The following is a 25,373-nucleotide window of genomic DNA, read 5'->3' on the forward strand; positions in this document are numbered from 1 at the left end:
GGTGACACCAACCCCGTCACTGCTGCAGCAGCTTCCAGGCACGGGTGCTCCCCAAGCAGCCTCTGCACGGCCCTCAGAGGGCACCTGGAAACCCAGGACAGGGCACTTGGGCACAGAAACCAAGGACAAGGTGCTTGAAAGAAATTTCTCAAGAAATACAGTTATTTTCCTCTGAAATTATCCATCCCTTTGGGAGAACACCAGGCTCTGGAATTTTTACTCCCCATGCCAGAATTTTTATCCTCATGCGAAAATGCTGTTGTCAGCTGGGGGTTACTGTGTGAGGAACCAGACAAGATTTTATTAAGTCCTGTTTCAGACCTGATTAATGCTCTGTTCCAAAACCAGTGGAAGGATCCCTGAGCATTGCAGTCTTTATTACTGCTGGTAGGGCTTGGGTTCATTTCCTTTGGGCAGGTGTTTGAAAGGACGTGTCAGAGAGGCTTCTTTTCCCATTCCCCTCTTTTTACTTACACTGGCAACAAGTGGTTGATACACTGGGATCTGCAGTTACCAGAATATCTTCAGCATGGAGAGGCATCTTAATACTCCCATAGTCACACTTTACTCATCCTCCTTCCTCTGGCATTTCCACCAGCTGGGTTGTGATACTGGTGCAGCATCTGTGAGTCCTCCCTGGCCTCACCATCTTTGCAGAGCTACTGAAGAGATTAAACTCTCTAGAAAAAAACCTGCTTCGTGGCACTGCAGAATTTCAGATTGAGCATCACAGAAACTCACAGCAGGGGTTGCAGCCTGACCAGTGAGGGAGAGCTTCCAGCTCCTGTTGGCACTGGAGTCCAAACCCAGTTTAACTGGAGCTTAAGACCCATCAAGGCTGTGCTACAGAAGGCCCAGACATGAACAAAGGCCAGCTGGGAGAGCAGGTTTTCCTCTTCAGTCTTGTTTCAGCTTTGCTGATTGACAGAGCAGCATCAGCTGTTCCCTGGGATAAGCTCAGTTTACTCAGCCAAGTCCTGCTCCTTCCCCTTGGCAGCTACCGTTTCACCGGACACCATGGAGACGTTCCAAAACTTCCCTGACTCCACAAACCCCTGAGCAGGGAGGGGAGATCACCATTCCATTGGCTTTTTCCAGGATGGGAGTGCAGACCTGGCTGAAGGAATGAGCCAGGAGCAGGGCTGGCTGCTTTGCTCCAGCCTTGCTGAATAAATTTGCACAAAGCACTTGGCTTGGCCGCTCTTTTGGTATCATCTCACTCTCCTTCTTCTGTTCCACACTGTGTTACCCTGCAGGATCTCAGTCAGCTTCTGGGATCTTCCTGGAGATGTTCCTTGCAGGATCCTTTGTTCCTGTAGCCAGTGCTCCAGAGTTGGTTGGTGTTGCCAGCTTTGGGTCTGCGTTTCCTGCTGAAATGACCCCTGGCCCCACCACCGGGAGGTTCAGATTGTTCAGTCCCGAGGCCATAAATCATTTCCTTGCCCTCTTTGCCTTGGGCTGCCCAGTAGTTGCACACTGATCCATGGAGAACATGGTTATGGGAGACTTGCTGGGAACAGGGGACAAACAGTGGAAGGAGTTGGTTGCAATGCAGGGGCCACACTGGTGAGGTCAAGTGCCATGTCCCCAGGGGAGGCCAAAAGCAGCAGGTGTTGTGACCTAGATAAGAAGCAAACATCTGAAAGGTGAGTCTTCCCCTCACCTTGTCCTCCAGCACCAAACAGCCTCAGGATCCCTCTGGGTGAGAGTAGGGCCATCAAACCCCCACCCTTCCTGAAAGGAAAACAAAGGCCTCACACAGAAGGTGACCTCTGGTTTGAGTGAGGAGGTCTCTGTGTGCTGGACAGTCTGCTGGAACAAGGAGTTTTTCTAGTAAAAAAAAAAAGAGGAAATAAGGATTTTTGTCTGCCTTGGTTCTGAATGAAATGTTTGCATAAGAAACAAATGTGTGAGCTCAGACTCAGGGCTGAGGGCTGTTCCTCCATCCATGCAGGTGTTTGCAGCTCTGTCTGCTGAGATCCAGAGGTTGTTGCTTTGGTTTGTGTCAGGCAGGGGGGGTAGGTAAGTGCAGGGTTTCAGATTTAGTAAATTTGGGGCCTCCTCTGTTGCAGGATCTGTGGATTCCTTACTTCACCATCACCACTGACATCACTGCCTCAGCCATGAGGGTCCACAGGGATGGTGAGTGTGCACTGGACCTTCTCCAGGTCTTAAATCGTGATGTGAGGCTTCAGGGTCACCCCTTATTCCTGGAATTTTGTTTTTCCTTTTGTTTTTCCCTCCTCTGTTATTTGCTGAGCACCAAACTGGGGTTGTACACAGGTAACAGCAAGGAAGAGAGCTGTGGGGAAGGCATTAACCAAGAGGCTGAATTCACTGTTTAGGGAGAAAATGTGCCCATCGACACCAGGCTGTTTCCTTAGATCATCCCATGAAGGGCAGGTGTTTTAGCCACAAATCAGACCTAATGCACTCAAAACCTTTTAAGATTCAAATTCCACATTACAAAAAAAAAAAAGGCTGTTTTCCCAAAGAACAGATTTCTGTGCCTGAAGCAGAGGCTGGGTTAGGTTCTCATTTGTGGCCGTCCTTTTTATTTCTCTGGAGGAAAACTGATGTACTTCAGTGAGTGAACAGGGAGAAATATCCGAGCTGCTGACCTGGTGACATCCCTGTGGGACACTGGCTTTGGCTTTTGTCTATTTGGGGTGGCAGGGCAGTGACTCAGACTCACTGAAGGCAGCACAGCCCTCCAGGTGCCCCAGATATTCCCTTGGGGAGCTGAAGCCTTTGCTGCCACATCTCTGATGTTCTGTCCTTGGAGCTGGCAGGGGTAGGATGTGCATTCCTGCTGTTCAGGAGCAGGAAGCCCCTGAAGGACATGGGGCTTTGATCAGGGGCAACCAGGGCAGCTAAAACAAGCAGAAGAAAAGGATTAAATCCCTTTAGAGGCTTTGTATTCCCAGTCCACAGCAGGTTAAGCAAATCGAGGTCAAGAAAGTCACTCCATCCAGCTGCTTGTCCCTGTGGAAGTTTAATATAAGGAGAGAAATCACCTGGAGAATCTTTATGGCCATCTCCAGAATTCACTGAAGGGAAAGGAATCAAGTTCCCAGCTGCCTCCATTTCCCATCTTGGTTTGCTCTGTGAGGTGTAACACTAAAAGTCAGCATTTTTCTTAGGTGGAAGTTCCAACTCAACTAAAACTATTCGTACCAAACCCCAAATCTGCCAGTGTCAACCTGTGCTAACAGTAGGAGTGCTGGGGTTATAATTAGAAACAGAACTGTGATCTGTTTGAAAAAGAAAAAAAATCAGTTCCCAGTTTGCTGGGAAGAGTTGCTGTTTGAAGCAGCAGGCAGTTAATTACTGAGCACTGAGCCAACACTGCAAGGCTCACTTACTCTTGATATTTTAAAGATTCACTTCTCAGACAAGACCCCTTGGAAATGCAGTGTCTTCCCAATTCAGCTGATGCAAATGTTAAGGGAAGAATCAGTGTTTAAGAGCCTTAAAGTAGAATGTTTTAGAGGAAACAGATGCAATCAATTTCTACTTGATTAAACCTTGTTTCTGCCAGCTTAAAGGATTATAACTTCGTTCCTCACAGCACCAACAGAAGTGGTCCAAGAGGAGAGATGATCCCCACCAAGCACTTGCAGTGGTTTCACATTTGCTTGTTACAGGGGAGGGAAGACAGAATTTTGGGGCTTTTACAGCGTGTATTTTTCATGTTCAGGTCCTGCTAGAAGTCAGTGGATCTCTGTAGAACTCCATGGCTTTAGCTGCACTTGTTCTGTGTGTCCCCCTGTCCCCAGGAGGAGCCTTTTCCTTCCCTCATCAGCCTGAGCCCCACAGAGCCCTGAAGATGATTCCTGCAGTCAGGCATATGCTGAGCTCTCCTAGAAGGCAGTAAATGTGAGGCATGGGCTGAAAACTCTGCCTTCTGAGGCTTTTACCCCATGGTGTGTTTGCATAATCTTGGTGTTTTCCTAGCCAGGATTTCGATATAGGAAATAACAAACTGCTTTAATAAGTTCCTCGCAGTGTTCTGAGGAAAGCCTGGGTCTCCTGATTGTTTTAATGAGCGCCCAAACCTCCCCCGTTGTGGCAGTAATTAATGCTGGGTCGTTAATGGTGGTTCCACCCCTCCCTGTCCCCCTGCAGGCTCCCTGTGGAGATATGTCCGGGCCAGCATGTCCCTCTCGGGGTACATGCCCCCCCTCTGTGACCCCAAGGATGGCCATCTCCTCATGGATGGAGGCTACATCAACAACCTGCCAGGTAGGAGCACAGCTCAGCTGGGAAGAGGTTCCCAGGAGGGCCCATCAAACAGCCTGCAGACCTTGGACCTTTCTTTATTTTTCATTTTTTTCCCCAAAAAAGGAAATATGGAGAAGTCTCACAGACCTTTAACCTCATGCTCCATAACCTGCAGTCCTTGCTCTCACTTTCCTGGGTGTTTCCTTTCTTGTGGCTTTATTAACACTTATCTTTTTGTTATGAAGTATTTCCTAGCAGCCCTATTCTGAACAGGCAATTCCCAGCCAATTTTTGAATTATTTCAGTGCTTGCTGAAAGAAGAGAATCAAACCACAAACACACAGTCTGTCTTGGAGTTTCTCTTCAAAAAAATATTGGTTAATTAAGGAATAATTCTGAGAAAGCCAGAGCATTGTTGTTCAGGTGTCACCCAGAGCACGTGGCAGGGGGGCAATCACGGGGTGGTCACAGGAGGGATGTGGAGTGTGGGGTGCTCTGAGGCCTGAACCCAAAAAGGATGCCAGGGTGTGAATGTGCTGGTGTGTGTTTGGGATGTGTTTCGTGCCAGGTTGTCATCACAGTCAGGCAGCACCCAGGGGTGGGTGGCTCAGGAAGGTGGCAGAGCTGTGTGGTGTCACTGCAGTTTGTGGCTGTGCCTGGGCACAGATAGAGAGGGAGGAATCTCAGTCAGAGACTCCCAGACAAACCCAGGCTATATTTTTCCATCAAGGGCTATATTTGCCTAAAAAAACCCAACAAAAAACCCACAGAAATGGAAATGACACGAAATAGATGCCCCCAAACCAGCATCTGACATTCTGTTTGTGTCTGTAAGCAGAGGTGTGAATTGCAAACCAAAGCAGCTTTTCCACCTCCACAGCTGGAGAGGGCAAAGAGCAAACACCCAGGTGACACTGGGGGGGAAAAGCACACAATAGACTGAACGAGCCCAGGAATGTAAATCCAAGTTACAGAACAGATCAGGTTTAAAGAAGGGTCTAAATAAAGCATCTAAATTGGCTCTTCAAAGCTGTAGTTTTCCTACGCAGAACTATTCTGGAAACTGCAACTATCTTGGACTCTGGGGGTGTGGAAGAAATATAAATTCATTTTGTGAGGTTCATGTCCTTCTCTTCCCTCCCTCAGCACTTCCCTAAATCCTCGCCCGTATCCAATGACTACAACCAGTCTTTTCACTGACCTTGAAGTAGGAAGTGTTGCCTCATTTCTCTCCCACTTTGAAATGTGAGCCTTTCCCTTGGATGCCACAGCCTTTCTTAGACTGGCATCCTCCCAGCCTCTCCTCCTGGCAGGTCCCTGGGCTGCTCCTTCCCTTTGTCACCCTCTGAGGGTTGACCTGGCACTGCTGACTCCCCTCTGCGAGGCCACTGCCACTTGTTCTCCCTGCACTGCCCCCCAGGTCTTTTGTTCTCATGAGAATGAGGCAGAATTAGTGAGGGTTTAATGAGCTCTTTCCCACACCTTAATGTGGTGTAAGTGGACTCGTGCTGTGTGTCCCACCTCCGGTCTCCTGCTCCCTCTGGACAGTTTGGCTGCTGCTTCACGTTGGTTCTGGTGACAGCAGGGCCACTAATCCAGGCCAGAACGTACTCTGAATGATTTCACCAGCAGTTCAGCACTGGGAACTCACCCTAAGGTCATGCAGGGGCCTGGTCAGGATGCTGGGATCGCTCCCATGGAATGGAGTGGGTGGGTTGGGAATCTCCCTGAGGGGGAATGGTCTCATCACAGTTGCTGCAAGTCATAGAATCACAGAATGTGCTGAGCTGGAAGGGACTCATCAGGATCAATGAGCCCAACTCCTGGCCCTGCACATGTTTATATGGAACCACAGAGTCACCTGGGTTAGAAAAGTCCTCCAGGATCAGCGAGTCCGACCCCAGCACTGCCAAGGCCACCACTAACCCATGTCCCCAAGTGCCACATCCACAAGTCTTTTAAATCCCTCCAGGGATGGGGACTCCACCACTTCTGTCTCGGGCTGTTTGGAGACACTCGTGGTTGGTGCAATATCAGGTTATACATTTGAGCCATGTACAGATATATCTACAGATATATTTATATAAGAGCAGCAGCAGGGCTGGCAGCAGTGGCTCTGACACCTCCTCAGGTTGTATATTTGTGCCATTTACATACATATATATATAGATATTTATATGTCTCACAGAGTATGCTGAGTTGGAAGGGACCCACAAGGACCATCCAGTCCAACTCCTGGCCCTGCACAGGCCCATCCCCAAGGGTCACACCCTGTACCCCAGAGGATCATCCAAACCCTCCTGCAGCTCTGGCAGCCTTGGGGCTGTGCCCACTGCCCTGGGGAGCCAGGGCACAGCTCCAGCCGTTCCCTGGGGGCTGTCCCTGGTCCCCCCAGAGCAGAGCTCAGTCCTGCCCCTCCTCTGCCCCTGCCCAGGCAGTTGGAACTGCAATGAGCTCTCCCCTCAGTCTCCTCTGCTCCAGCTGAACACACCAAGCACCCTCAGCAGCAGCAGGGCTGGCAGGGGTGGCTCTGCCACCCCTCAGGTTGTGTCCTGGAGCCACAGACATACCTGTCTGTGTATCCATGCCCACGAGGGCAGCAGCACTGGCTCTGACAACCCCTGTCCCCCAGCTGACGTGGCCAGGTCCATGGGAGCCAAGGTGGTGATCGCCATCGACGTGGGCAGCCGCGACGAGACCGACCTGACCAACTACGGCGACTGCCTGTCCGGGTGGTGGCTGCTCTGGAAGAGGTGGAACCCACTGGCTGAGAAAGTCAAGGTACTGTGGAAGCTCCCCCTTGTTCCTTCAGGGTGACACATCGTCATCTCTTTGGTTTTGAGCTCTCCTTCCTGGATGGAGAGAGCTGGGCAGTGACACCAAAGGGCGTGGGAAGGGGTAGAGCCCCGGGCTGGGAAGGGGCTGGGAGAACTGTTAGAGCAAAGAGACCTTTCCTTAGAGGTGCATAGTTATGATAAAGTCAGAATTTATTAATTTTGTCAGTAAAAGTAGTAAAATTGTCCAGTTCAGTGTTTCTCTCCTCTATGTTTCTGAACTGCTTGTTTAGGGAGATTTTAGCAGTAGGCAGTAATTAAGTACAACTGATAAACGTGGGGCTGCAGAGCATGAGTTTATCATTATTATGTATCTCTTGTTACATGTGGTTAGGCCAGCTCTGTGCCTTAGTCTGCATTTCCTACATTACTTGGCTCAGCAGCTTCCCCCAAGGGAATATTGTTTTCTTTTTCCATCCCAACTGCATTCCCCAGTTGGAACCAGAACTAAGGTACTTGCTTGTGCTTCCCAAAGTTGGAGAAAGTGCTGCAAACTGTGGGTACTGCTCTGCAACCTGAAGTTTTCCTCTGTGATAACTCACTCCCCTGAGAAGGTTTGGCCTCCCTGTTGGAGCTGGGGTGGGTGTGCAGTGCCCTGGGCCTTGGCAGAGGTGACCCTGCTGCTCCCAGTGTTTGGTGGTGGAAAATGGAAGGCTCTGACCCTTCTCAGTCGAGCCCAGTGAGACATCCCAGCTGCCCAAATGGCAGTTGGCACCCATGGAAACATGAGATTCCTTCTGAACACCAGGAAACACCTCTTTTACTGGTAGTGGTGAAAACAGTGGCCATCCAGAGAAATTGGGGAGTGTCCACCTGTGGGGGTGGTCAAAACTCAGCTGGACATGGTCTTGGACACCCTGCCCCAGCTGCTCCTGCCTGAGCAGGAGGGTTGGACTGGATCACCCCTGTTCACCTCAGCCATTCTACAAAACCTCTGCCCTGCCACTGGAGGGGTCAGAGAGTCATGGAATCACAGAATGGTTTGGGTTGGAAGGGACCTTAGAGATCATCTTGTTCCACCCCCTGCCATGGGCAGGGACACCTTCCACTAGCCCAGGTTGGTCCAACCCAGCCTTGGACACTTGCAGGGCTGGGGCATCACTGATTCCTGCCTTGAAGCACCACTGTGCCCCTCTCACCCCAGCACAGATCTCCCTCTCAAGCTACATCTGTATCCTGGAGTGAAAGAACTCAGTTCAACCTTGAACTGCAGAAAGGTGTCTGAAGGCAATTCCCTTTGTGCTCCTGATAATGGAGACTCGCTGTCTGCTGCCCACAGTGCCCAGGAAACAGATGGAGGTGCTGATGTGTGAATTCCTCGGTGTGATAACCCGCTCTGTCTGTGCTGGGGGCACAGTCCGTGTTCCTCAGTCCCTCATGAGTGGTGTGTGTGCAGGTGCTGAACATGGCCGAGATCCAGACGCGCCTGGCGTACGTGTGCTGCGTCAGGCAGCTGGAGATGGTGAAGAACAGCGACTACTGCGAGTACATCCGGCCCCCCATCGACCGCTACGGCACCCTGGACTTCGGCAAGTTCGACGAGATCTGTGTGAGTGCCCCCACCCCGTGTCCCCTGCTCCACACAGACCCGCTGGCTCCTGCTGCTGATTACTGCCAGGGCTTGGCATGGAGTGAATAATTGACACTAAATGATGCAGAATGATAGCCGGGCCGGGAGATTGGATTAGCGGCAGAAATCGAGTTTGCAGTTCTTGATTCCGTAACGACCCATGAAGGGATCGGTTGCCTCGCTCTGTTTTGTGGCATTCCCACTCAGCTGCTTGGGAAAAGCTCTTGGGTGTCTGAGCCTGGGGGTTTTCCAAGCTGCTCTGGACTCTTGGGGTTTGTCTCCCCTTGTTGTCGCGAGGAGGATTTGCAGAAGTCTGGTGGGGAGGCCGTGAACCCCAGAAACGGAGGGAAGTGTGAAAATACCTGGCTCTGTTAAACTTTTCAACACTTCTGCTAATAAAACATCATCCACAATGCCTCTGCACCCCACAGAGGGTCAGGACAGGGCACCAGTGGCAGTGGTTGTGGTAAATAAGGTGCTACCGGGCTGGGCAGTGCTGGGATGGGGTTTGTTGAAGTGTCAGAACCCAGGGTGGGCAGAGCTGACTCCAGGTGTGCAGGGAGTCATCTTGGTGACATAATCCAACATTCCCAACAGAAATGTCCCTGCCCAAGGGGGAGCAGTGGTTCTGGCTCAGTGTGGAAGTGATTTTACTGCCTCTTCCCATTCTTTACCTTCTTTAACCATGCAGGCATCTTCCACCTCCAGGCGTTTCTGCAGAGCTTTGCTCTTCTCCCGGGCTGCAAACCCACCACTTCTTCTTTAAGTCAATCTCCTTTATTGCTTAGTGAGAAGCTGGGATGTTCCTTAGGCTGCAGATTGATTTTTCTGGGTTATAAACACTGATCAAGCCCAGGAACACAGCAGCAGGCTCACATTTGGGAGAGTCCTTAGGACACACAGCAGCTGTTCCAAACCACCAGCTGATTTCCCCACTACAAATATTTTCTCTAGGCTATTTGGTGTCTCTTGGCTCCTGGGCAAACACTGCTGGCTGCCAATGGCTCTAAGGCTTTGCTGGTAAATAATGTTCTTTGCTCTGGAGTGCCCTGGCTGATCTGAAAGCCCTGACAGACAGGTCTGGTAGTTCATCACAGGAACAGATCGTGAGCTGTCACATCTCTGTTCTGTCTAATGGGGTGTTGTTAAAGAGATGTAAAGACACCAGGCAAATGTAGTCAGTGGGATAAAACTTGGAAAAGTGCAGTTACTCAAATATGTCACTGTCTGTGAGCCAGTTCTTGGCACCAGACACTGCAGGGATGGAGGGGCAGCACCCTCCTGGCTCCTGGAGGTAAATAACTTCTGTCCACAAGGGAACTTTGAACTGTGCTGACCTTAAAGGAAGGGGCAATCCAGGCACTCGTTTTTCCTTATGGGCTGGGAAATAGGAGGAGTTTTAATTTCAGCTGTGTGCCTGGATTTTACAGAAAACAGAAATGGGCACCGAGGAATTAAATCCCCTCTTCTTGTCAAACCCCTCTCCTGTGTCAGCCCCAAGCTCAGCTCCTCGTGGTTATTTTGGATCAGCCTGACCCGGAGCTGTCAGGTCCTTTTTCTCCTGAGTAATCACCCCCACTCTGGGCTGGGAAGCTGGGATGGATTATAGGGGGTGAATTCCACCCTGAGTGCCACTCATGCTTTGGACCCTCATCCAAAAACCAGAGGAGAGACAACACCAGCTCAGCCAGGGCCGCTTCCCACACAAGGGTTAGTGCTGCTGCCAGGAGTTGGGATCCAGGGCTCCCAAAAGCTGCTGCTCTGTCCTTCCCATTTGATTTTTCAACACCATTTCTACTGCTTTTTGAGAAAAAGAGTGAAACTTGCAGTAATGGGTCTGTTCCTTCCAGTTGTTTCCATGCTGATGGCAGTGCCATGTTATTATTCCGAGCACAAATTATCCTTTTACATGAGAGGAACGTGGAGTGTGTGGGTTTGGGGGTGTCCACGTGCCATCATTTCTGCTCCAGCGTGTTCAATGCTGTCTGGCTTAACTTATTTCAAGAGATTTTGGAACCAGGGCTCTATGGGAGCTTTTCTTTGCAGGGAATTTTTTTTCCTTGGCTCTTCTCGAGCCTGTATATGGGTTGTTACCTTCTTCCAAAGAAAGAGCCAAGACTGGAGGGGCACGTTCAGTATCCTGAGCTCTGCTTTCTGTGGCATTATTCAGTGCTGTCAAAACAGTGCATCAGGTGGCACTTTTCACTGGATACTGAAGTTGGTGTTTGGAATTAAAGCAGCACTTTGTTTCCTACATTATTCCCCCAGTTTTAGGCTGGAGAGTTTATGTAGCTGAGGCTGCAAGGCAGCAGAAGTCATCCTGGCTTTGGGCTAGAGCTCTGGATTCCCTCCTATTTGCAGATGATAACATATAATGTGTTGGTTTTTTTTTTTAGTTTATTAATTACTTTTTCTCTCTTGACTCTTTTTTCCAGGAAGTGGGATATCAGCACGGGAAAACCGTGTTTAATGTCTGGTGCAGGAGTGGAGTCCTTGACAAGATGCTAAAGGACAGGCAAGAGATCTGCAAGTCCAAAACTGATGTAAGTGCTCAGTGAAAGGCAGTATCTGCAAGAGCTGCTTGGCTCTTGGTGCAAAGCTCTATTAGTGAAAGCTGTATTTTGGGCAAGCAGAGGTGGGATCAGCCCTTCAGAATTGTCTTTCCTTGAACCACCCCCTGGATGAACAAGGTCCTGCACCTCCCTGCAGATCCCAGGACGTGGTCTGTGGGTTCAGGTGAGGGTCACACCGGTACCCATGTGCACCTGGACTCCCTCCCTGAGCAACACTGGGCAGCCAAAGTAACCTTTTGAGAGTTATTTTTCATTTATTCTTTAATAATTGCCACAAGCTCGAGGTGGTACCTGGACACTGTTCTTGCTGCTAGAAACTTGTGTGCCAGGGATGTGTCTCTCTCCCAGAGGATGTGAATCAGGATGGCTGGCACTGATCTCAGCCACTGCTGGTTTTTCAGGATGTGACTCAAATAATTCTCGGGTGCTTTCAGAAAACTTGATTTAAACCCTCGCTGGAGATGTGGTTTCAGCCAGGAGTTAAAATCCCTGCAGGGATGCAGGGCATTCTTGATTTGTTGCTTTTCTTCCTCACTCCTCTGCTCCAAAGGCATTTTGGGGAGCCCTCACTGAGGCTCCAGGAGGCCTGTGGAGCTGTGGAGGTGCCAGGTGGTGACACACACCTCGTCCTGCCCAGTTCGACTCTTCCAAGCAGTAAATTCCTGGTGATGGTAAATCCACAGGCTGTGTGGTGTTGCTGTGTGGCTGTAGATGTCTGCTCACATCTTGGTTTAATGCTTAAGGGCTGAGTGGGTTCACAGCAGCCTGACTGGGCTGGGGAAGTTCCAGTTGCTTTTAAGAAACAGTTATCACTTTTTTGAGGAATTGGGTAATATATTATAATATATGGGCTCACTCTCCTTCCTCTCCTTTGAATCCCTCTGATTTGAAAGCCAAGTGCTACAAAGACTTCATGTTTTACTCAGTAATTCTTCTTTATTGTCTTTTAGAGAGGGAGGGAAGCGAGCAGTAATATTTTAAGTGATGGCCCAAATGAATCATAACCGTAGTGAGCCTCTCTGAGAAAAGTCAGTTGAGGTGAACAGTGACAGGGAGGATTTGCAGCTCTCCAGAGGTGGGTGTAGAGCACTTTGGCTGGGAGGGAGGTGGGGAGAGGAAGGGCAGGGATGGACATGGGCCCGGAGATGAGGGGGGGATGACGCCCACAGTGGTGCCCTCAGAGCCCGCCGTGCCAGCAGAGGGGGGAGCTGGGGCTGTTGAGTCACTGAGGGAGTGGGGATGGCTCTGCTGGGAGGAGATGAGAGGTGCCCTCAGCTCTGGTGGTGTGAGGGGAGCCGGGGGAACTCTCACTGGTGACTCCCCAGCGTGGGGTGAATCCTGCCCGAGCTGCCTGGCAGGGTGAATGGATCTGGGAGGGGCACTCAGGGACTGAGCTTGGGGGAATGTGTCTGGTGATCCACATGGCCTGAGGAGCCCCCAAACCCCTCAGCTTGGGATTTCTTACTTGGGAAGATGAATTCCCAAACCAGGAGAGAAGAGAAGCTGGATGAGGAGGTGCATTCGTGTGAGCTGCAGAAGAGGAGCCCCCATCTGCCTCTGACACCTCATGATCAGATGTGATGGGCTGGTGCTGGGTTTGTGTATTAATTAAGGAGAAGTCAAGGCAGGGAGGATCGTGCATGTCCCAGAAATGGTTGTGTCCTGCTTCAGCCTCACTCTTATCACCAAACTCAAACATATTCACTGCTGTAACAAACCCCTCTTGTAAAGAAGACTGCTTTTAAAATTGCCCTTCAGATGGGCTGCAGTGACCGAGGGGGATATTTCGGCTGAACCGCGGTGTCGGAGCTGTGCAGGCAGCAGCAGGGTGACCATTTAGCACATCCACCCTGGGTTCTGTGGCACTTCACTACCCTGGAGATCAGATATGTCACGTCCTCGTTGCAGACACAGCCTGACACTGCACTCCAGAATGAGGCAGCAAGTGCTGAGTGCTGAGGAGTGTGGAAATAACAGGGCTGGGAGAGTGACCCCCCAAACCACCCGGGTTATGGGGCAGGAACTGGGACTCCACTCCAGGCTGTGCTCCCAAGGACCCCAGGGGATCATCTGCTTGTCCTCAAAGTCCTGTAAAAGTCAAGATTTTTGCACCTGACTTTGGTTCCCATAGATTTATTTCTGCAAAGTAACAAGTAATGCAGCTCCCGCCGGGCTGTTTGTCTCGCTTTTCTTAGTCCATTAGAGTCACTTAAGTCCTTTAGCTCTGTTATCTTCCAGGGATAACAGCTGATATTTTTAACTTGCCTTTGATTAGTGAAGGTTTTGATGCTTTATGTGTTTTAGCTCTTCATCTATTTCTGGAGTGTTCAACGTCTGAGAGCTGAGTGCAGTTCCTTATTGTCTTGTTTCCGCATCATGAGCGTCGAATTTTTAGTTAAAAATCCAGATATTTAATCATTTAGATACTTCTCCTTTGCTTTGATCATTCAACCCCTGTTTATCTTGCCTCCAAAACGCAAATACCGCAGACATAAACAACGGGAACCTTATATAAACCTCACTTTGAGCAGCCCTTACTCTCCCCCAGCACAGAATATTGCAGCACCGTTAATTGGATCTCCTTGGGGAAGTTTTGTCTACTGAGGTGTTATTCATAGGGAAAGCTAAATATAATCCAGTAGACTACAATAGTAACTGTCTATCTCCTCTAATTTATTTCCTAAGGATTGTGCCAAAGAGCATCCTTTCCTCCTTGGAAGAAAAAGAAATATCAGAAAGGTTTGAGAGTAGATTTTGGGTGGATCTGAGGCACTCCTTTGCTTTGTGCTATCTGATGGGAGGATGGTTTTGTCCTTAAAAGTAGTGAGAGGAAGCACTTAAACATTCAATTCCTGTTGGTAAAGCATCAGATGACTGTGGGAAGGCACCTGGTTCCCACAAGTGGTTTCCCAGTCCTAGTGCTGAGGCTTTGGGTGCAGCTGCCTCCCCAAGTGTCCTCTGACAGGCCGACCTTGGGACCATCTGCGGGTCAGTGATGGTGACAGATGCTCCCGTGGGTTTGGCCACACTTCATTCCTGTCAGTCCTCACCACAGGAGCTGGTGGGGGTTTTCCTGAGGCACCTTCTGGTGATGTTCCTACAGGATTTTGTTCAGCTGTTCATAAAGTGCCCTGGACTTTTGTCCCATCCAAAGCCAGTCCCTGCCTGCTCCCAGGGACTGCCCAAATGCTCTGTGCAACCACCTTGTCCCCTTGGATTTTAGAGTCCAGGGGTGGCCTCGGACATCTCTGGGTCTGTGTGGTGGCCAGAGGGTGCCCCTGTCCCTCACTTCCAGATCATTTAGTCATATGGCACAGACTGAAGACGTAGGAGCTTTTCTCTCCTGTCCTGGGAAGGAGCCTTCTGCAAATGCTGCCCTGGGACCATTCAGGTTGGATGTTCAAAATGAGCCTGGGCTGACTCACCCTTCTGGCTGTTCCTTAACGGCCCCACTGAGCTCCCCAAGCTCTCTGTGTCTGGAAGAGTGTCCTGAGCTGCTGCTGTTCCATTTTTCATTCCCTGTGGGTTTTTCTCTGCCCAGCGTTGCTGTTTGTCCTGGATCCACACGGTGCTGGAGCTGCTCTGAATGACATCAAAAGTCAGTGGGGGATGAAAGGTCAACTAAGAGAGTTCTGCTGCAGCAGAATGGGCTGCTGCTGTGACCCCACAGGGGTTGAGTGATTCATAGGACTGGTGCTCTTACCAGAAGAGCAAAGAATTGTTCAGAAAACCCTGTGTTAGGAAACTGCTCTGCCTGGAAGCACGGGGGCAGGTCTGGGTGTTTGGAAGGATGAATTCCCCGTTCCTTCTGCCAGCTCCTCCCCATCCCTTTCCTCTGGTGGTGTACTCATTAAAATCACTGGGTTTAAAAAAGGGGAGACTTGTTCAGGTGTCCACTGAGGAGTAGGTGGGGCCACTCATTGCATACAAGAAAAACAAAACAGTTCTTAAAGTCCAAAATTTCTCTCAGAGGAGAGACTGGAGCAGGGACTTCTCGAAACAGAGAACACTCAGCCCACTGCTTGGGTGAGACAGAGTGAAAACAGAAAGGGCTTATTGGAAAGAGGAATTACAGTGGGAAATGTGTCTCTCTGCATGTACCTCAGGCTCTTGCTGCAGCACCTCCAGCTCTGTGTCTTACTGGGGTCCCCAGGGGGGTCCTGGTGACCCCAGTGCCCAGCTGTCCATGCAGCCTTCGTGGCATCACCCCAGCTGAGGGCTGGACCATGTGTGTGTCCCACCTGGGCTCTGGGGCTCCTTCTCCCAGGGGAAAGCAAAACCCCCCTGGGGGCTGCCCTTGGCCCAGACAGTCCTTATAAAGTGACAGTGATGCAGGACAAACAAGGGGTGTGAACATCATCTGTCATGGGGCCCAGACCCTCTGGTTCTTGTCTCTGGGATCTATTCTACAGTTTGCTGTAAATTTTTAATGAGGCTTCTTGTTGCATGGGTGGAACAGGAGCCATTAGAGCGTGTCCCACTGTTGGCACTTGAGAATCCCATCTCCACCACCAGCCCTGCATCAGGAGAGCTGTTCTGAGGATTTCTCACTGATGAGTAATGGTTTCTGAGGGGGCAGCTGTAGAGAATTTATGTGTCTGGAGCTTTGTCTGTTCAATGTCATTTTTGTACAGTCCTGAGTTGTTTGGATTTTGTTGGGTACCTTTGTTAACACACCCAGAACTTGTCCCTGTGTTTCAGAACGTGACCTGTCCCACCACCTCCTTCACGGACCTGGCAGAGATCGTGTCCCGCATCGAGCCCGTGAAAGCCCCTGTGGCTGACGGTGAGTGGGGGGATCTGCTGGTGCTGGGGAAGTGTTGGGAAGGGCAGGGAGGAGGGATGGATGGCTGCTGACTCCTCCTGACTGCTTTCACCTCCCCGTGCTCTGAGCTGGGACAGTGACACTGGCTGACAGTGCCAGTGCCTGCTGGGCACTGCTAGCCCTGCTGGGCTGTCCCTGCTGGGCACTGCTGGCCCTGGTGGGCTGTCCCTGCTTCCCTCAGAGCCCCTCCTGCAGCTGTGCCCAGGCCAGACCCTCCGTGTCCCCCTCCCACCGCCTCCCCTGGGAGAGGCTGGCAGTGGGATGTGGGATGTCCCTCCATGGGAAGATGTCAGCTGTCAGCCCGTTACTGGTGTGCTCCAGCCTGGCTTCCTGGTGGGAGTAATCCCTGCTCAGGACTCATCTGAGTGAGATAACATGTGTAGCAACTCATGCAGGGACAACCTTCCATCCCCCTTGGGCTGGGCCTGTCCTTGCCATGGCTTTGCCCTTCAGTCCGTGCCCCTTGGAGGTGAGAGAAGGCTGAGTTAAAGCCCTGCCTGAGTTAAAGCCCTGCCTGAGTTAAAGCCCTGCCTGAAGGATGTTTTCCCTGCTGTCATGAGTAGGATCAGGAGTGACTCACTGGCTCCATTGCTTTTTGTGTGCTCCTGTTATGGGAAGAACTAATGAGGAGCAGGTAACAGCTGCTGCATCAGGCAGTGCCCGGTGCCAGCCCTGCCCTGCAGAGCAGCTCCCTGTCTGGGCCATAACTGCAGCTCCTGTAGCCAAAAGGAGCAGAGCTTTGCAGGCCTGAAACCCCTGAGTGTGTCACCAGGGCTGGAGCTCTTTCTGAACAGTCTCTTCCCCTCCTCCTGATTCTCGTTCCTGCAGAGGGAAAGCTAAAGTTAGCAGTGCTCCCATCTGTGACTGTTTGTAGAGATGTCCCTGTGGTAATTTGAAATGCTAATTACAATCATATGCCTTATGAAGAAAATATTAATCAAATGTGGTTGAAGCAGACATCGTGAATAAGAGTGAAGAGATCATGGAACGTGGTTATTTAAGGCTCAGGCACTGAGACCTGCTAAGATTTAACCAGATTTAACCAGTGCACTGGGACAGATCCTCCTGCTTTAGACAGTTCCTGATTATTCCCCACATTAGGACATCCTGCTTTCTGCTGGGCACGAGGGGAGCAAAGGGATGTGTCTCAGAAGGCAGATGGGGCACATTTTGGGCTGAGGAGGGGCTGCCAGGGTGGGGTGGGCAGGTGCCACATGTTCCACATGGATGCTGGAATCCCTTGGCTGTGGAGAGCCCAGAGGAGGGAGAGGGTGGCGGGAGAGTCGTTCACGTGTCACGAAGGATCCTTTGTGCTCACACGGTGGGTGGCTCCCGTTTTTGGGTGGCAGAGGCTGTAGTGACGTTCCCCTGCACACACAGTGCCTCCAGCATGGCACTGCTTTGCCCAGGAGGTCCCTGGAGCCACGGGGGAAGCAGGTGGGGGGTGACACCTCCCTGGCTGTGTGTCTGCTCAGGGTGGTGCTGGGGAAGGTGCTCTGACAGCTGGTGGCCCACGGGGGGACAGGGGGCTGTGAAACTGCCCTGTCAGAGCAGGGGAAAGCTTTGTTCTGCTTGGAAATCCCTTCCTGAGGGCGGGCTCAGGCTCTGCCTGTTCTGACAGCAACGCTGCAAGTGCCAGGCTGGGGGGAGGAACTGTGGCAACAACTTGTTCTAAAGAAATCAAAGAGAAAGGCTCATGATCTGGTGGATGGTGAAGGGTCAGCACAGAGGGTGAGAGCCCTGGAGGGGCAGGAGCTGTGTTGTCTTTGTGGGGAGAGGGCAGTGGAGTTTGTTCTTCACTCTTGAACAAACTGAGAGCAATGACTAAAACCTTCTAAAAATTAAAGAAAGGGAGCCTGTCCCCCAAGCAGGGCTGAGCAGAGGGACCCAAGTACCCGACAGCCAGGGCACAGGTGTCTGTAGCACAACAGAAGCTCCTTTCACAGCTGAGCCACTGCAGTGTTTGTGCCCCTGTTCCTGTTTCCATCGCTCCCCCAGCTCTAATTGTGTTTCTCACAGCCCTGGCTGTGGCCAGGGCAGCACAGGTGCCATCCGCAAGGGTGTCTCTGTCACATCCCTGGTCACACTCCCACCTGGGAGGGGTTGCTGGGGCCCAGGGCTGGCTGAAGGACATCAAGCACTTGTAGCATTTGGGGAAAAGGATTTATGAAAGAGAAATATTAATGGTGGTGTCAAATGCCTGGGTTTGCAATGCAGCTGAAGCAGGAGACATCCCCAAACCTCTGCAGGGACACAGTTATCAGGCACTAGTGGACCTGAGGCTGTGCTGAGCTCCCAGGTTCCTGATTTACATCCAGGGTTTACAGAGCCCCTCCAGCCCCACAGCCCCGTTTGCCTTCAGCTTGGGGGTTGCCTGCAGAAATGATGCCCATGTGAAAGCAATGCCACCAGCTACAGAGGCACAAAGCAGCTCTCTGGGTGTGGAAACGTGCCCTTCCTGCATGGAATATGCTCCCCCTGCTCAGGGCAGGCTCAGGAACCTTTCCATGGTGGAACCCTCTTGGCTGGCTGGATTTTGAGCTCTTTGGGTGTCGGTGAGTTGAGCGGAGCAGCAAGGCCTCAGTCCTGCTTGTGCTTCTGGGAGCTTTTGTAGCACCCAGGAGTGGTCACTGGGAGCCTCAGCCTCAAGGAAGGTGATGTCTGGGGACAGCAGGGCCACCTCCTGTGCTCCTTTCCCCCTCCAGCACCCAGAGCTGCTTCCTGAAGAGTGTGAGAAGGGACACCCCTCTCTGTATCTGTAGAAAGACCTGTTAAATGCTGAGTAGTGCTGGGGAATCAAGGAGCCTGGTTTGGATGGCAGTCGGATTTATCAGAGGCATAAACTCCAAGCTCCTGTTTGTGGTGTCTGTTGCTGTTCACACCCCCCTTTCTCTGGGGTGTTTTATCAAAGATTATCATTAGTGGTTTTCATAGAAACTAACAGCGATTCTCTGATCCACAGTAAAAAAAAAGACATTAAAAATAAAATACAAAAGACCAAATGCCTTTAATCCCAACGTTGTAGCAGTTGGTTGTAGTTACCATGTTGGGAGAAGAGGCTGTGGAACAGACTGTGCTGTTGTCTTCAGCGTGGAGCAGATGCTATTGACAGCTCCCAGGAGAAATACTTAATCAAGGATCCGGTTTAAACATGAGCCACTCTCCTCACCAGTGGGCTGGATCCCAGGTGTTGCTTCAGCAGCTCAGAGCACACTGGAATTAACTCTGGGAAGGGGTGGAAGCGCTGGTGCCACACGGACCTGATTTCAGCCGTAACGTTAAAGTGTCATTTCCGTGCCTTGACTCCCTTTCTGAAGAACTGGGGGCCAGAGGAGGAAGGTGCTGCCTGCCACAGGTTGTGCCTCACTGCCCACATGTTTTGTGGTGTCAGCTGTGGTGGGACAGGCTCTGCAGGGGCTGCTGGTTTGTTGGGGGGTGGACCTGGAGCCACCGATGGGCCCCAGCCCAGCACGTTGGTTGAGTGTTGAGTTGCTGTGGGGAGTCAGCCCTGGCAGAACCACAGCCTGCTTGGGGTTGGGAGGGACCTTAGAGCTCATCTCACTCCCACCCCTGCCACGGGCAGGGACACCTTCCACCAGCCCAGGCTGCTCCAAGCCCCGTCCAACCTGGCCTTGGACACTTCCAGGGATGGGGCAGCCACAGCTTCTCTGGGCACCCTGTGCCAGGGCCTCCCCACCCTCACAGCCAGGAATTCTTTCCCAATATCCCATCTAACCCTGCCCTCCTTCATCTTAAGGCCATTCCCCCTTGTCCTGTCACTCCATGCCCCTGTTGGGTCCTGCTCCTGCTGCCTGTTTGATGGACCCTCCAGGTGATCTCCAGGTGCTGGGAGAGGCACTGGCTCTGCACTGATGTGTCTCCTTCCTTGGAAGTGGCTTGGTGGCGTGTCCTGCTGCTGTGCACAGGTCCTGAGCTTCCTAAGTTATGTTAATCTGCTGGAGGAAGGGAGTGTAAATGTTACTGTCCCCTGAGACTGTGAGACACGTAATTATTCTGCACCAAGAAGAGCAGCCTGGGACCCCTGATAGCAGCGAGGGTGTGTCCAGGGGAGTTTGGATTGGCAGCTCAAAGGCTTCTGAAGGTGTTCCCCGGGTCTGGTGGGACTGAGGGGTGGGACAGCAGCTGAGCTGGGAAGGGCATTCACCAGGGAATTCACTCCCCACTGCCAGTGTTTGTGTCCCTCAGGCTGGGCAGAGGTGCCCTCCAGAATGACAAGGACCATGTGCTGCCCTTGCTGAGGGTTCCTTCGATTCTGGAGGGCTCTGGGACACCAATTCACACAGAGGACATGGTTTATTTTTGTGGCTGGAGAGCTGAGCTCTGTGTTTGAGCAGTCCCAGCTCACTGAGTGCCCCGGTGCTCAGTGGAGGCAATGGTTCCTCTCCCACTTTTCTCTGCCTGCCAGTTAAACCCAGTTCTTTTTCCCTCCCCTCTCTTTAGATGAGTCAGACTACCAGACTGAGTACGAGGAAGAAATCCTGGACAACCAGAAGGATGATTATCTGGATTTCATAAGCAACCAGGCTGAAGAAGACTCCGACTCGGTACGAAGTGCCCTGGAAACAGGGAGTGCCTGCTCATTGCTGAGCCCTGGGTGAACAGTGTGAGCTGGAGGTGTTGGGAAGGATGCTGGGAGAGACACCTGGGAGGGGCTGGCTGAGCAGGACTGTGCAGAGATGAGTTTGGTTGTTGTTGGTGCAGACACTGAGTGGCAGGTGCTCACCCTGCTCGGGCCAGGGGTGCCACAGCGGTGCTGCCTGTGGCAAAACCTGCTCACAGTTAAATCTGCAGCTCAGTGGGTTTGCTCTTGAGGTGGGTCAGGGCTGGAGAGGCTGAGGGAGGGGAGCTGAAGGGAGGACCTGCCAGCTGCCTGGAGCTGCCTGAGGGTGGGTATGGAGAAGGTCGTGCAAGAAGCAGAGATGCCCAGCAAAAAGCCAAGAGGTGACAGGAACAACCTGTGCTAAAGGAAACCCTCTCTGGCTTTGGGAAATCCTGCCCTGTACACACAGCTGAGACCCACCCAGGGCTGTGCAGGGAGAAGGTGGAAAATCCATCCTTGTAGGTACTGGAAACGCTAATTGATGCCCTGAGGAAGCAGCTCCAGCCCCAGAGTGAGCCCTGCCTGGAGCAGACAGTTGGACTGTACCCTCCAGGGGTCCCTTCCAGCCAAAGTGGTTTGGTTCTGTGGGACAGCAGGTCCATCCCGAGGCAAACCTGCACTGTGAGAGCGGGTGTGACCCCAGCCTGAGCAGCAGAGCTCAGCCAGGTCACGTCCCTGCTGCTCTGACTGTGGCCAGAGGGGTTGAAAGGTGAAGCTGCCTGCCCTGTTGGGCACAAACAGCTTCTCAGTGGGAGCACATGGATGGTTTGGGAAGGTACCCATGGGAGGGTGTAAAAAGGCTCCAGTGTTCTGAGGGAGGAGCTGGAATGATGGGTTTGTTTGCTGGGCTTATCCCAGCTGGTGGAGGGGAAGAGGACGGATTTTATCCATCTCAGAGAGGATGCTGAAGGATTAATTTGTGCTTTCTTCCCCTCAGGATGAGGACATGCAGCTGAGGAAGCGCAGGACTGTGCCCAGCACGGAGGGCCAGGCGAGCAGCACGGGAGAGCCGGGATAGAGCGCGGGAGAGTCCGACCTCGCCGGCTCAGAGCGACACCCCCCCTCCTGACAGCAGCCCTATTTATTTATTTAATACTTCACAAAACCAAACCAAGGCCTACATGGAATGAAGCAAGAGCTCAACCTTCCCCAGCCAGGGCCGGGCTGGCAGCTGCCAGCACAAAGCACAGCCCGTGCCATGCCCGGATCCCTCTGGAGCTCTGGGAGGGGCGGCTGCCCTGGGCATCTCCTTCCTACAGGTGCCAGGAGCGGGTTTATTGATCCCTGAGGCTGGTGGGGGGTGAAGGGGCAGTTTAAAAAGCTGCCTTGATTTTTTGGCTGCTGTGTTTTAGCCGCTGTTTTGACTGTGGAGGCCCCGGGAAGGCCGGGGTGTTCCCCCCTCGGGGTGCTGAGAGGGCCCCCAGGCAGCAGCACTGGAGGCAGGGAGGGGTTTTTGTTGCTTTCTTTTCAAATCAGGTAACTCTGTAATTAACTCCTCAGTGACTTCCAGCCACGTTCTTGTGGGCAGTGCTCTGACAGGAGCAAATCTGAATGTATTCCACTTGAAATCTAAACCTAAGAAATGATTGTGAGGGGTGGCCGTGGAGCTGCATCCTCGAGTCACCAGCAGAACATTTCCTGACGGATCATGGAGCTGACACTTACTGGGCAACTCTGGGATCACCACTTGGCTGTATTTGCCCTGTGAAATAAAGTTATTTTGCTGGATTGAGATGTCTGTGTGGTTCTTTGTCTTGGGTCCTAAATGAGAAAGTTGTCAGCAAGAAAGAGCCCAACTTTGCTGGTATCAAAGAAACACGTGCAGTTTTCAGTCAGGCTTGCAAAGAAAGGTGCAGGGTTTCCAGTTCCTCACCCCAGGCAGGAGTCACTCCAGGTATTGTCAAGCACTGGAAAGAAATCTCCAGTGCTCTATCCCCGGGGCTGGAGCAGTTGGTGGGATTTGGACCCTGTTCAGACATCCCCTGGTGCTTGCTCTGCCTGTCTCACATCTGTCGTTGCCAGTAGCTGCACTTGGCTGGATATCCAAGCTGATTCCTGCTTTATGTAAACTCCTGCTCAGCACAAGCTCTAGGTGCTGTTGCCTTGAAGGGATTTGTCATCCAACCAGAGCACTGAAGGCGCTCCTCAAAGCTGCCTCCTTCCCTGGGCTCTCTGATGTCAGCGTGAGCTGCCGGCGATGCCTCCAGGCATGACCAGGGCTGGGCAGCACCCTGAGACCAGAAACGTTGTCTGGTGGCACCACCAAGGACTGTGGTGGTTGTAAATGCTGAGAATTGTGACCTATTCTCTGCATTTAACCTTCTTCCCTGGCACAGCCTTCTCCCTCTCTACCCACCCTTCATGTTTTCCTCTGTCAGAATCCCAGATTGGTTTGGTTTGGAAAGGACCTTAAAGCTTATCCAGTGCCACCCCCTGCCATGGGGAGGGACACCTTCCACCAGCCCAGGTTGCTCCAAGCCCTGTCCAGCCTGGACTTGAACACTTCCAGGGGTGGAGCATGTCCATGAATGTGCCCAGGGAGCAGTTCCTCTCAAACAAAATGGTATTTCCAAGTGTCAGAGCCCCAGGTGAGTGTTTTGTTCCCAGGGGGACTCCAGCCCCCTCCTCAGTGAGACCACCCAACCTGGCTGCACCTCTGGCTGGCCCCTGGCCCATCCAGAAGCAATGGAAGCAGTTGGAAAGCTTCCCTGCAAGGATCATCCAGATCTCTGATGCAGATTTTGGTTGCACAGAGTATGTTGCAGTTGCTGGAGGCTGTTCCCTGCTATTGCAAAGAATTAATTCTCACAAAGAAAACTTAAAAGTGGCTTTAGAAGCGGAGGTAGAACAGCCAGGGGCTTTTGTGGAGGCCCAGGCTGCCTGTGGAGCTGGAGAGATTGAATTTCTGCTGAGGCTGCTTACAGGGAGGAGGTGCTGAGCTGGGGCCAGGCCTGGGAGGGAGTGCAGGTGAGGGAGTGCAGGTGAGTGCCCACCTTCCAGCAAAGCCTGCTTGGCTTCAGAGCTGCTCTGGGCAAACACCTCGTGCAGCAGCAGCAGCACAGTCCAGAGCTTTGTTTTCTGACAAAACCACATGCCAGGCCCTTCAATGTCTGTATTTAGAGGTGGTTACAGTCCAAGAACCTTTCCCTGGGAAATGGTGAATAGGGCTGGAGCCCAGACTAACCCCAGAGATCACTGAGCTCCTCACTGAGCCCATCCTGGGCCATCTGCCTCCTGAGGATACAGTTAAAACAAAAGTGCCTTCAGCAGAGGTTGAATCAAACCTGCTGGTGATGGACAGACTGTCACACACCCCTGCTGTGACAAAGTGGCCGATCCAGAGTGTTCCCTGTGCCCGACTGCCCAGGGCATCCCCCAGCCCGGGGCAGGATGGGCTCCCCCAGCTTATGGTCCAGAAGGACGAGGAGTCTGCCAGCCTGAACCCAGCTGCTCTTGCTCCAGGAGAGCTCCTCCCCTGTCTTCAAACAGGTCGTTCATTTCCAGCTGTGTAGTTTAACTCCAAACCTCCTGGCAGCCAGGGGTGCTCCTGGAGCCTGGGTGGGAGCTGCTGGGCTCCTTGAAGGAGCAGCAGAAAACAGACAAGTACTGGGCTCCTGGGTGTGCTAATTAGAGCCTCTCCATTTGCATTATGCCCTGTGCCACAGGGAAATGGCACTTAGTTGAGATGTATGAAGACAGAAGACAAAGCTCTGATGTGAGACTGAAAGTCTCCTCTGAATAATGGATCACGTCTTTCCTCTGAGCTGAGCCCTGGACATCAAACCAATCTGTTCTTCCATGCCCAGGAATGTAAAACAGTAACAGTCCAAATCTAAAAGCCAAATAGTTTTATCCCCTTGCTTTGCTGCTGGCTGTGTCCTGGCCAGGCAAGGCAGCATCCCAGGAGGGGTCAGCCCCGTGCTGCTCCTACACCCTGGGGCACCCAAGGGATCATCTCTGCAGTTCCACATCTGGAGGTTTTAATCAGTCCCTGCCTGCTTGGACACCAGCCCTGTGCTAAGGAGTGGGTGGTGTCCCTTCTTTGTCCCCAGGCTCTGCAGTGAGGGTCCCATTGTGGCTTTGCTGGAAACACAGTGAGAGGAGGGGGGTTGGAAGAGCCCAGTCCCAGCTCTCCCAGCCCAGGTCACCATCCTGCCAGGCCAGGGGCTGGTTTGGCTGGACCCACCCCTGCAGGTTCTTCAGGGTGTGTGGCATCCCCAAACAGCTGAAGTGTGACCAGGGGCTGGATGAATTTGGCTTTGCTGGAGGAGACAAAAGGTTTCAGCACAGGTGAGGAGGACATGGAGCTTGTTCCCAACACAAGCCTGATGCCAGGCAATGCCAACCCTGAGGCAGCAGGATCAGAGCGATGTCCTGGGGCGCTGTGGCCATGAGCAGTAGCTGCAGTGGGAATGTTCCCCTCAGAGCTATTGCTGACACATCTGGTGGTTGCCCATTACTGGGGGTAAAGCCTCGACTGAGCTTTCAGAAACACATCCCAGATGGATTTGCAGCAGATGAATCCACCCCTCATGCTGCTGTGGGGCCTGGGCTGAGCCCCCCAAGCAGCTGGTGTGGGCAGTGGGGTGAGAAACACCCAGGGCACAGCCTGTGCTGCCCGAGGGATCTGCCCTGGGGAGGATTTGGGAACGAGGCCCCCACTGGAGAAGGGATGCTGTGGAGGAGGGAGGGTGTCTGGGGGAAGATTGTTTGCAGGACTCCAGCT

General features: G+C 52.2%; 1 protein-coding gene across 1 annotated transcript in view; it reads left to right on the plus strand.

Annotated features, from left to right (window-relative positions):
• Positions 1 to 22,375, plus strand: part of PNPLA7 (patatin like phospholipase domain containing 7) — a 127,538-nt gene extending 105,163 nt beyond the window's left edge. The window contains exons 29-36 of the mRNA XM_050319757.1: positions 2,073 to 2,142; positions 4,129 to 4,245; positions 6,857 to 7,005; positions 8,455 to 8,607; positions 11,064 to 11,171; positions 15,903 to 15,987; positions 20,488 to 20,591; positions 21,585 to 22,375. Coding sequence (XP_050175714.1) covers positions 2,073 to 2,142; positions 4,129 to 4,245; positions 6,857 to 7,005; positions 8,455 to 8,607; positions 11,064 to 11,171; positions 15,903 to 15,987; positions 20,488 to 20,591; positions 21,585 to 21,665 — 867 coding nt within the window. The 3' untranslated portion in view covers positions 21,666 to 22,375. The remainder of the gene's footprint in view (positions 1 to 2,072; positions 2,143 to 4,128; positions 4,246 to 6,856; positions 7,006 to 8,454; positions 8,608 to 11,063; positions 11,172 to 15,902; positions 15,988 to 20,487; positions 20,592 to 21,584) is intronic.
• The last annotated feature ends 2,998 nt before the right edge of the window (positions 22,376 to 25,373 follow it).

Source organism: Myiozetetes cayanensis, unplaced genomic scaffold (assembly GCF_022539395.1).
Source record: "Myiozetetes cayanensis isolate MyiCay16 unplaced genomic scaffold, myiCay2020 scf23, whole genome shotgun sequence".
NCBI classification, from domain to species: domain Eukaryota; kingdom Metazoa; phylum Chordata; class Aves; order Passeriformes; family Tyrannidae; genus Myiozetetes; species Myiozetetes cayanensis.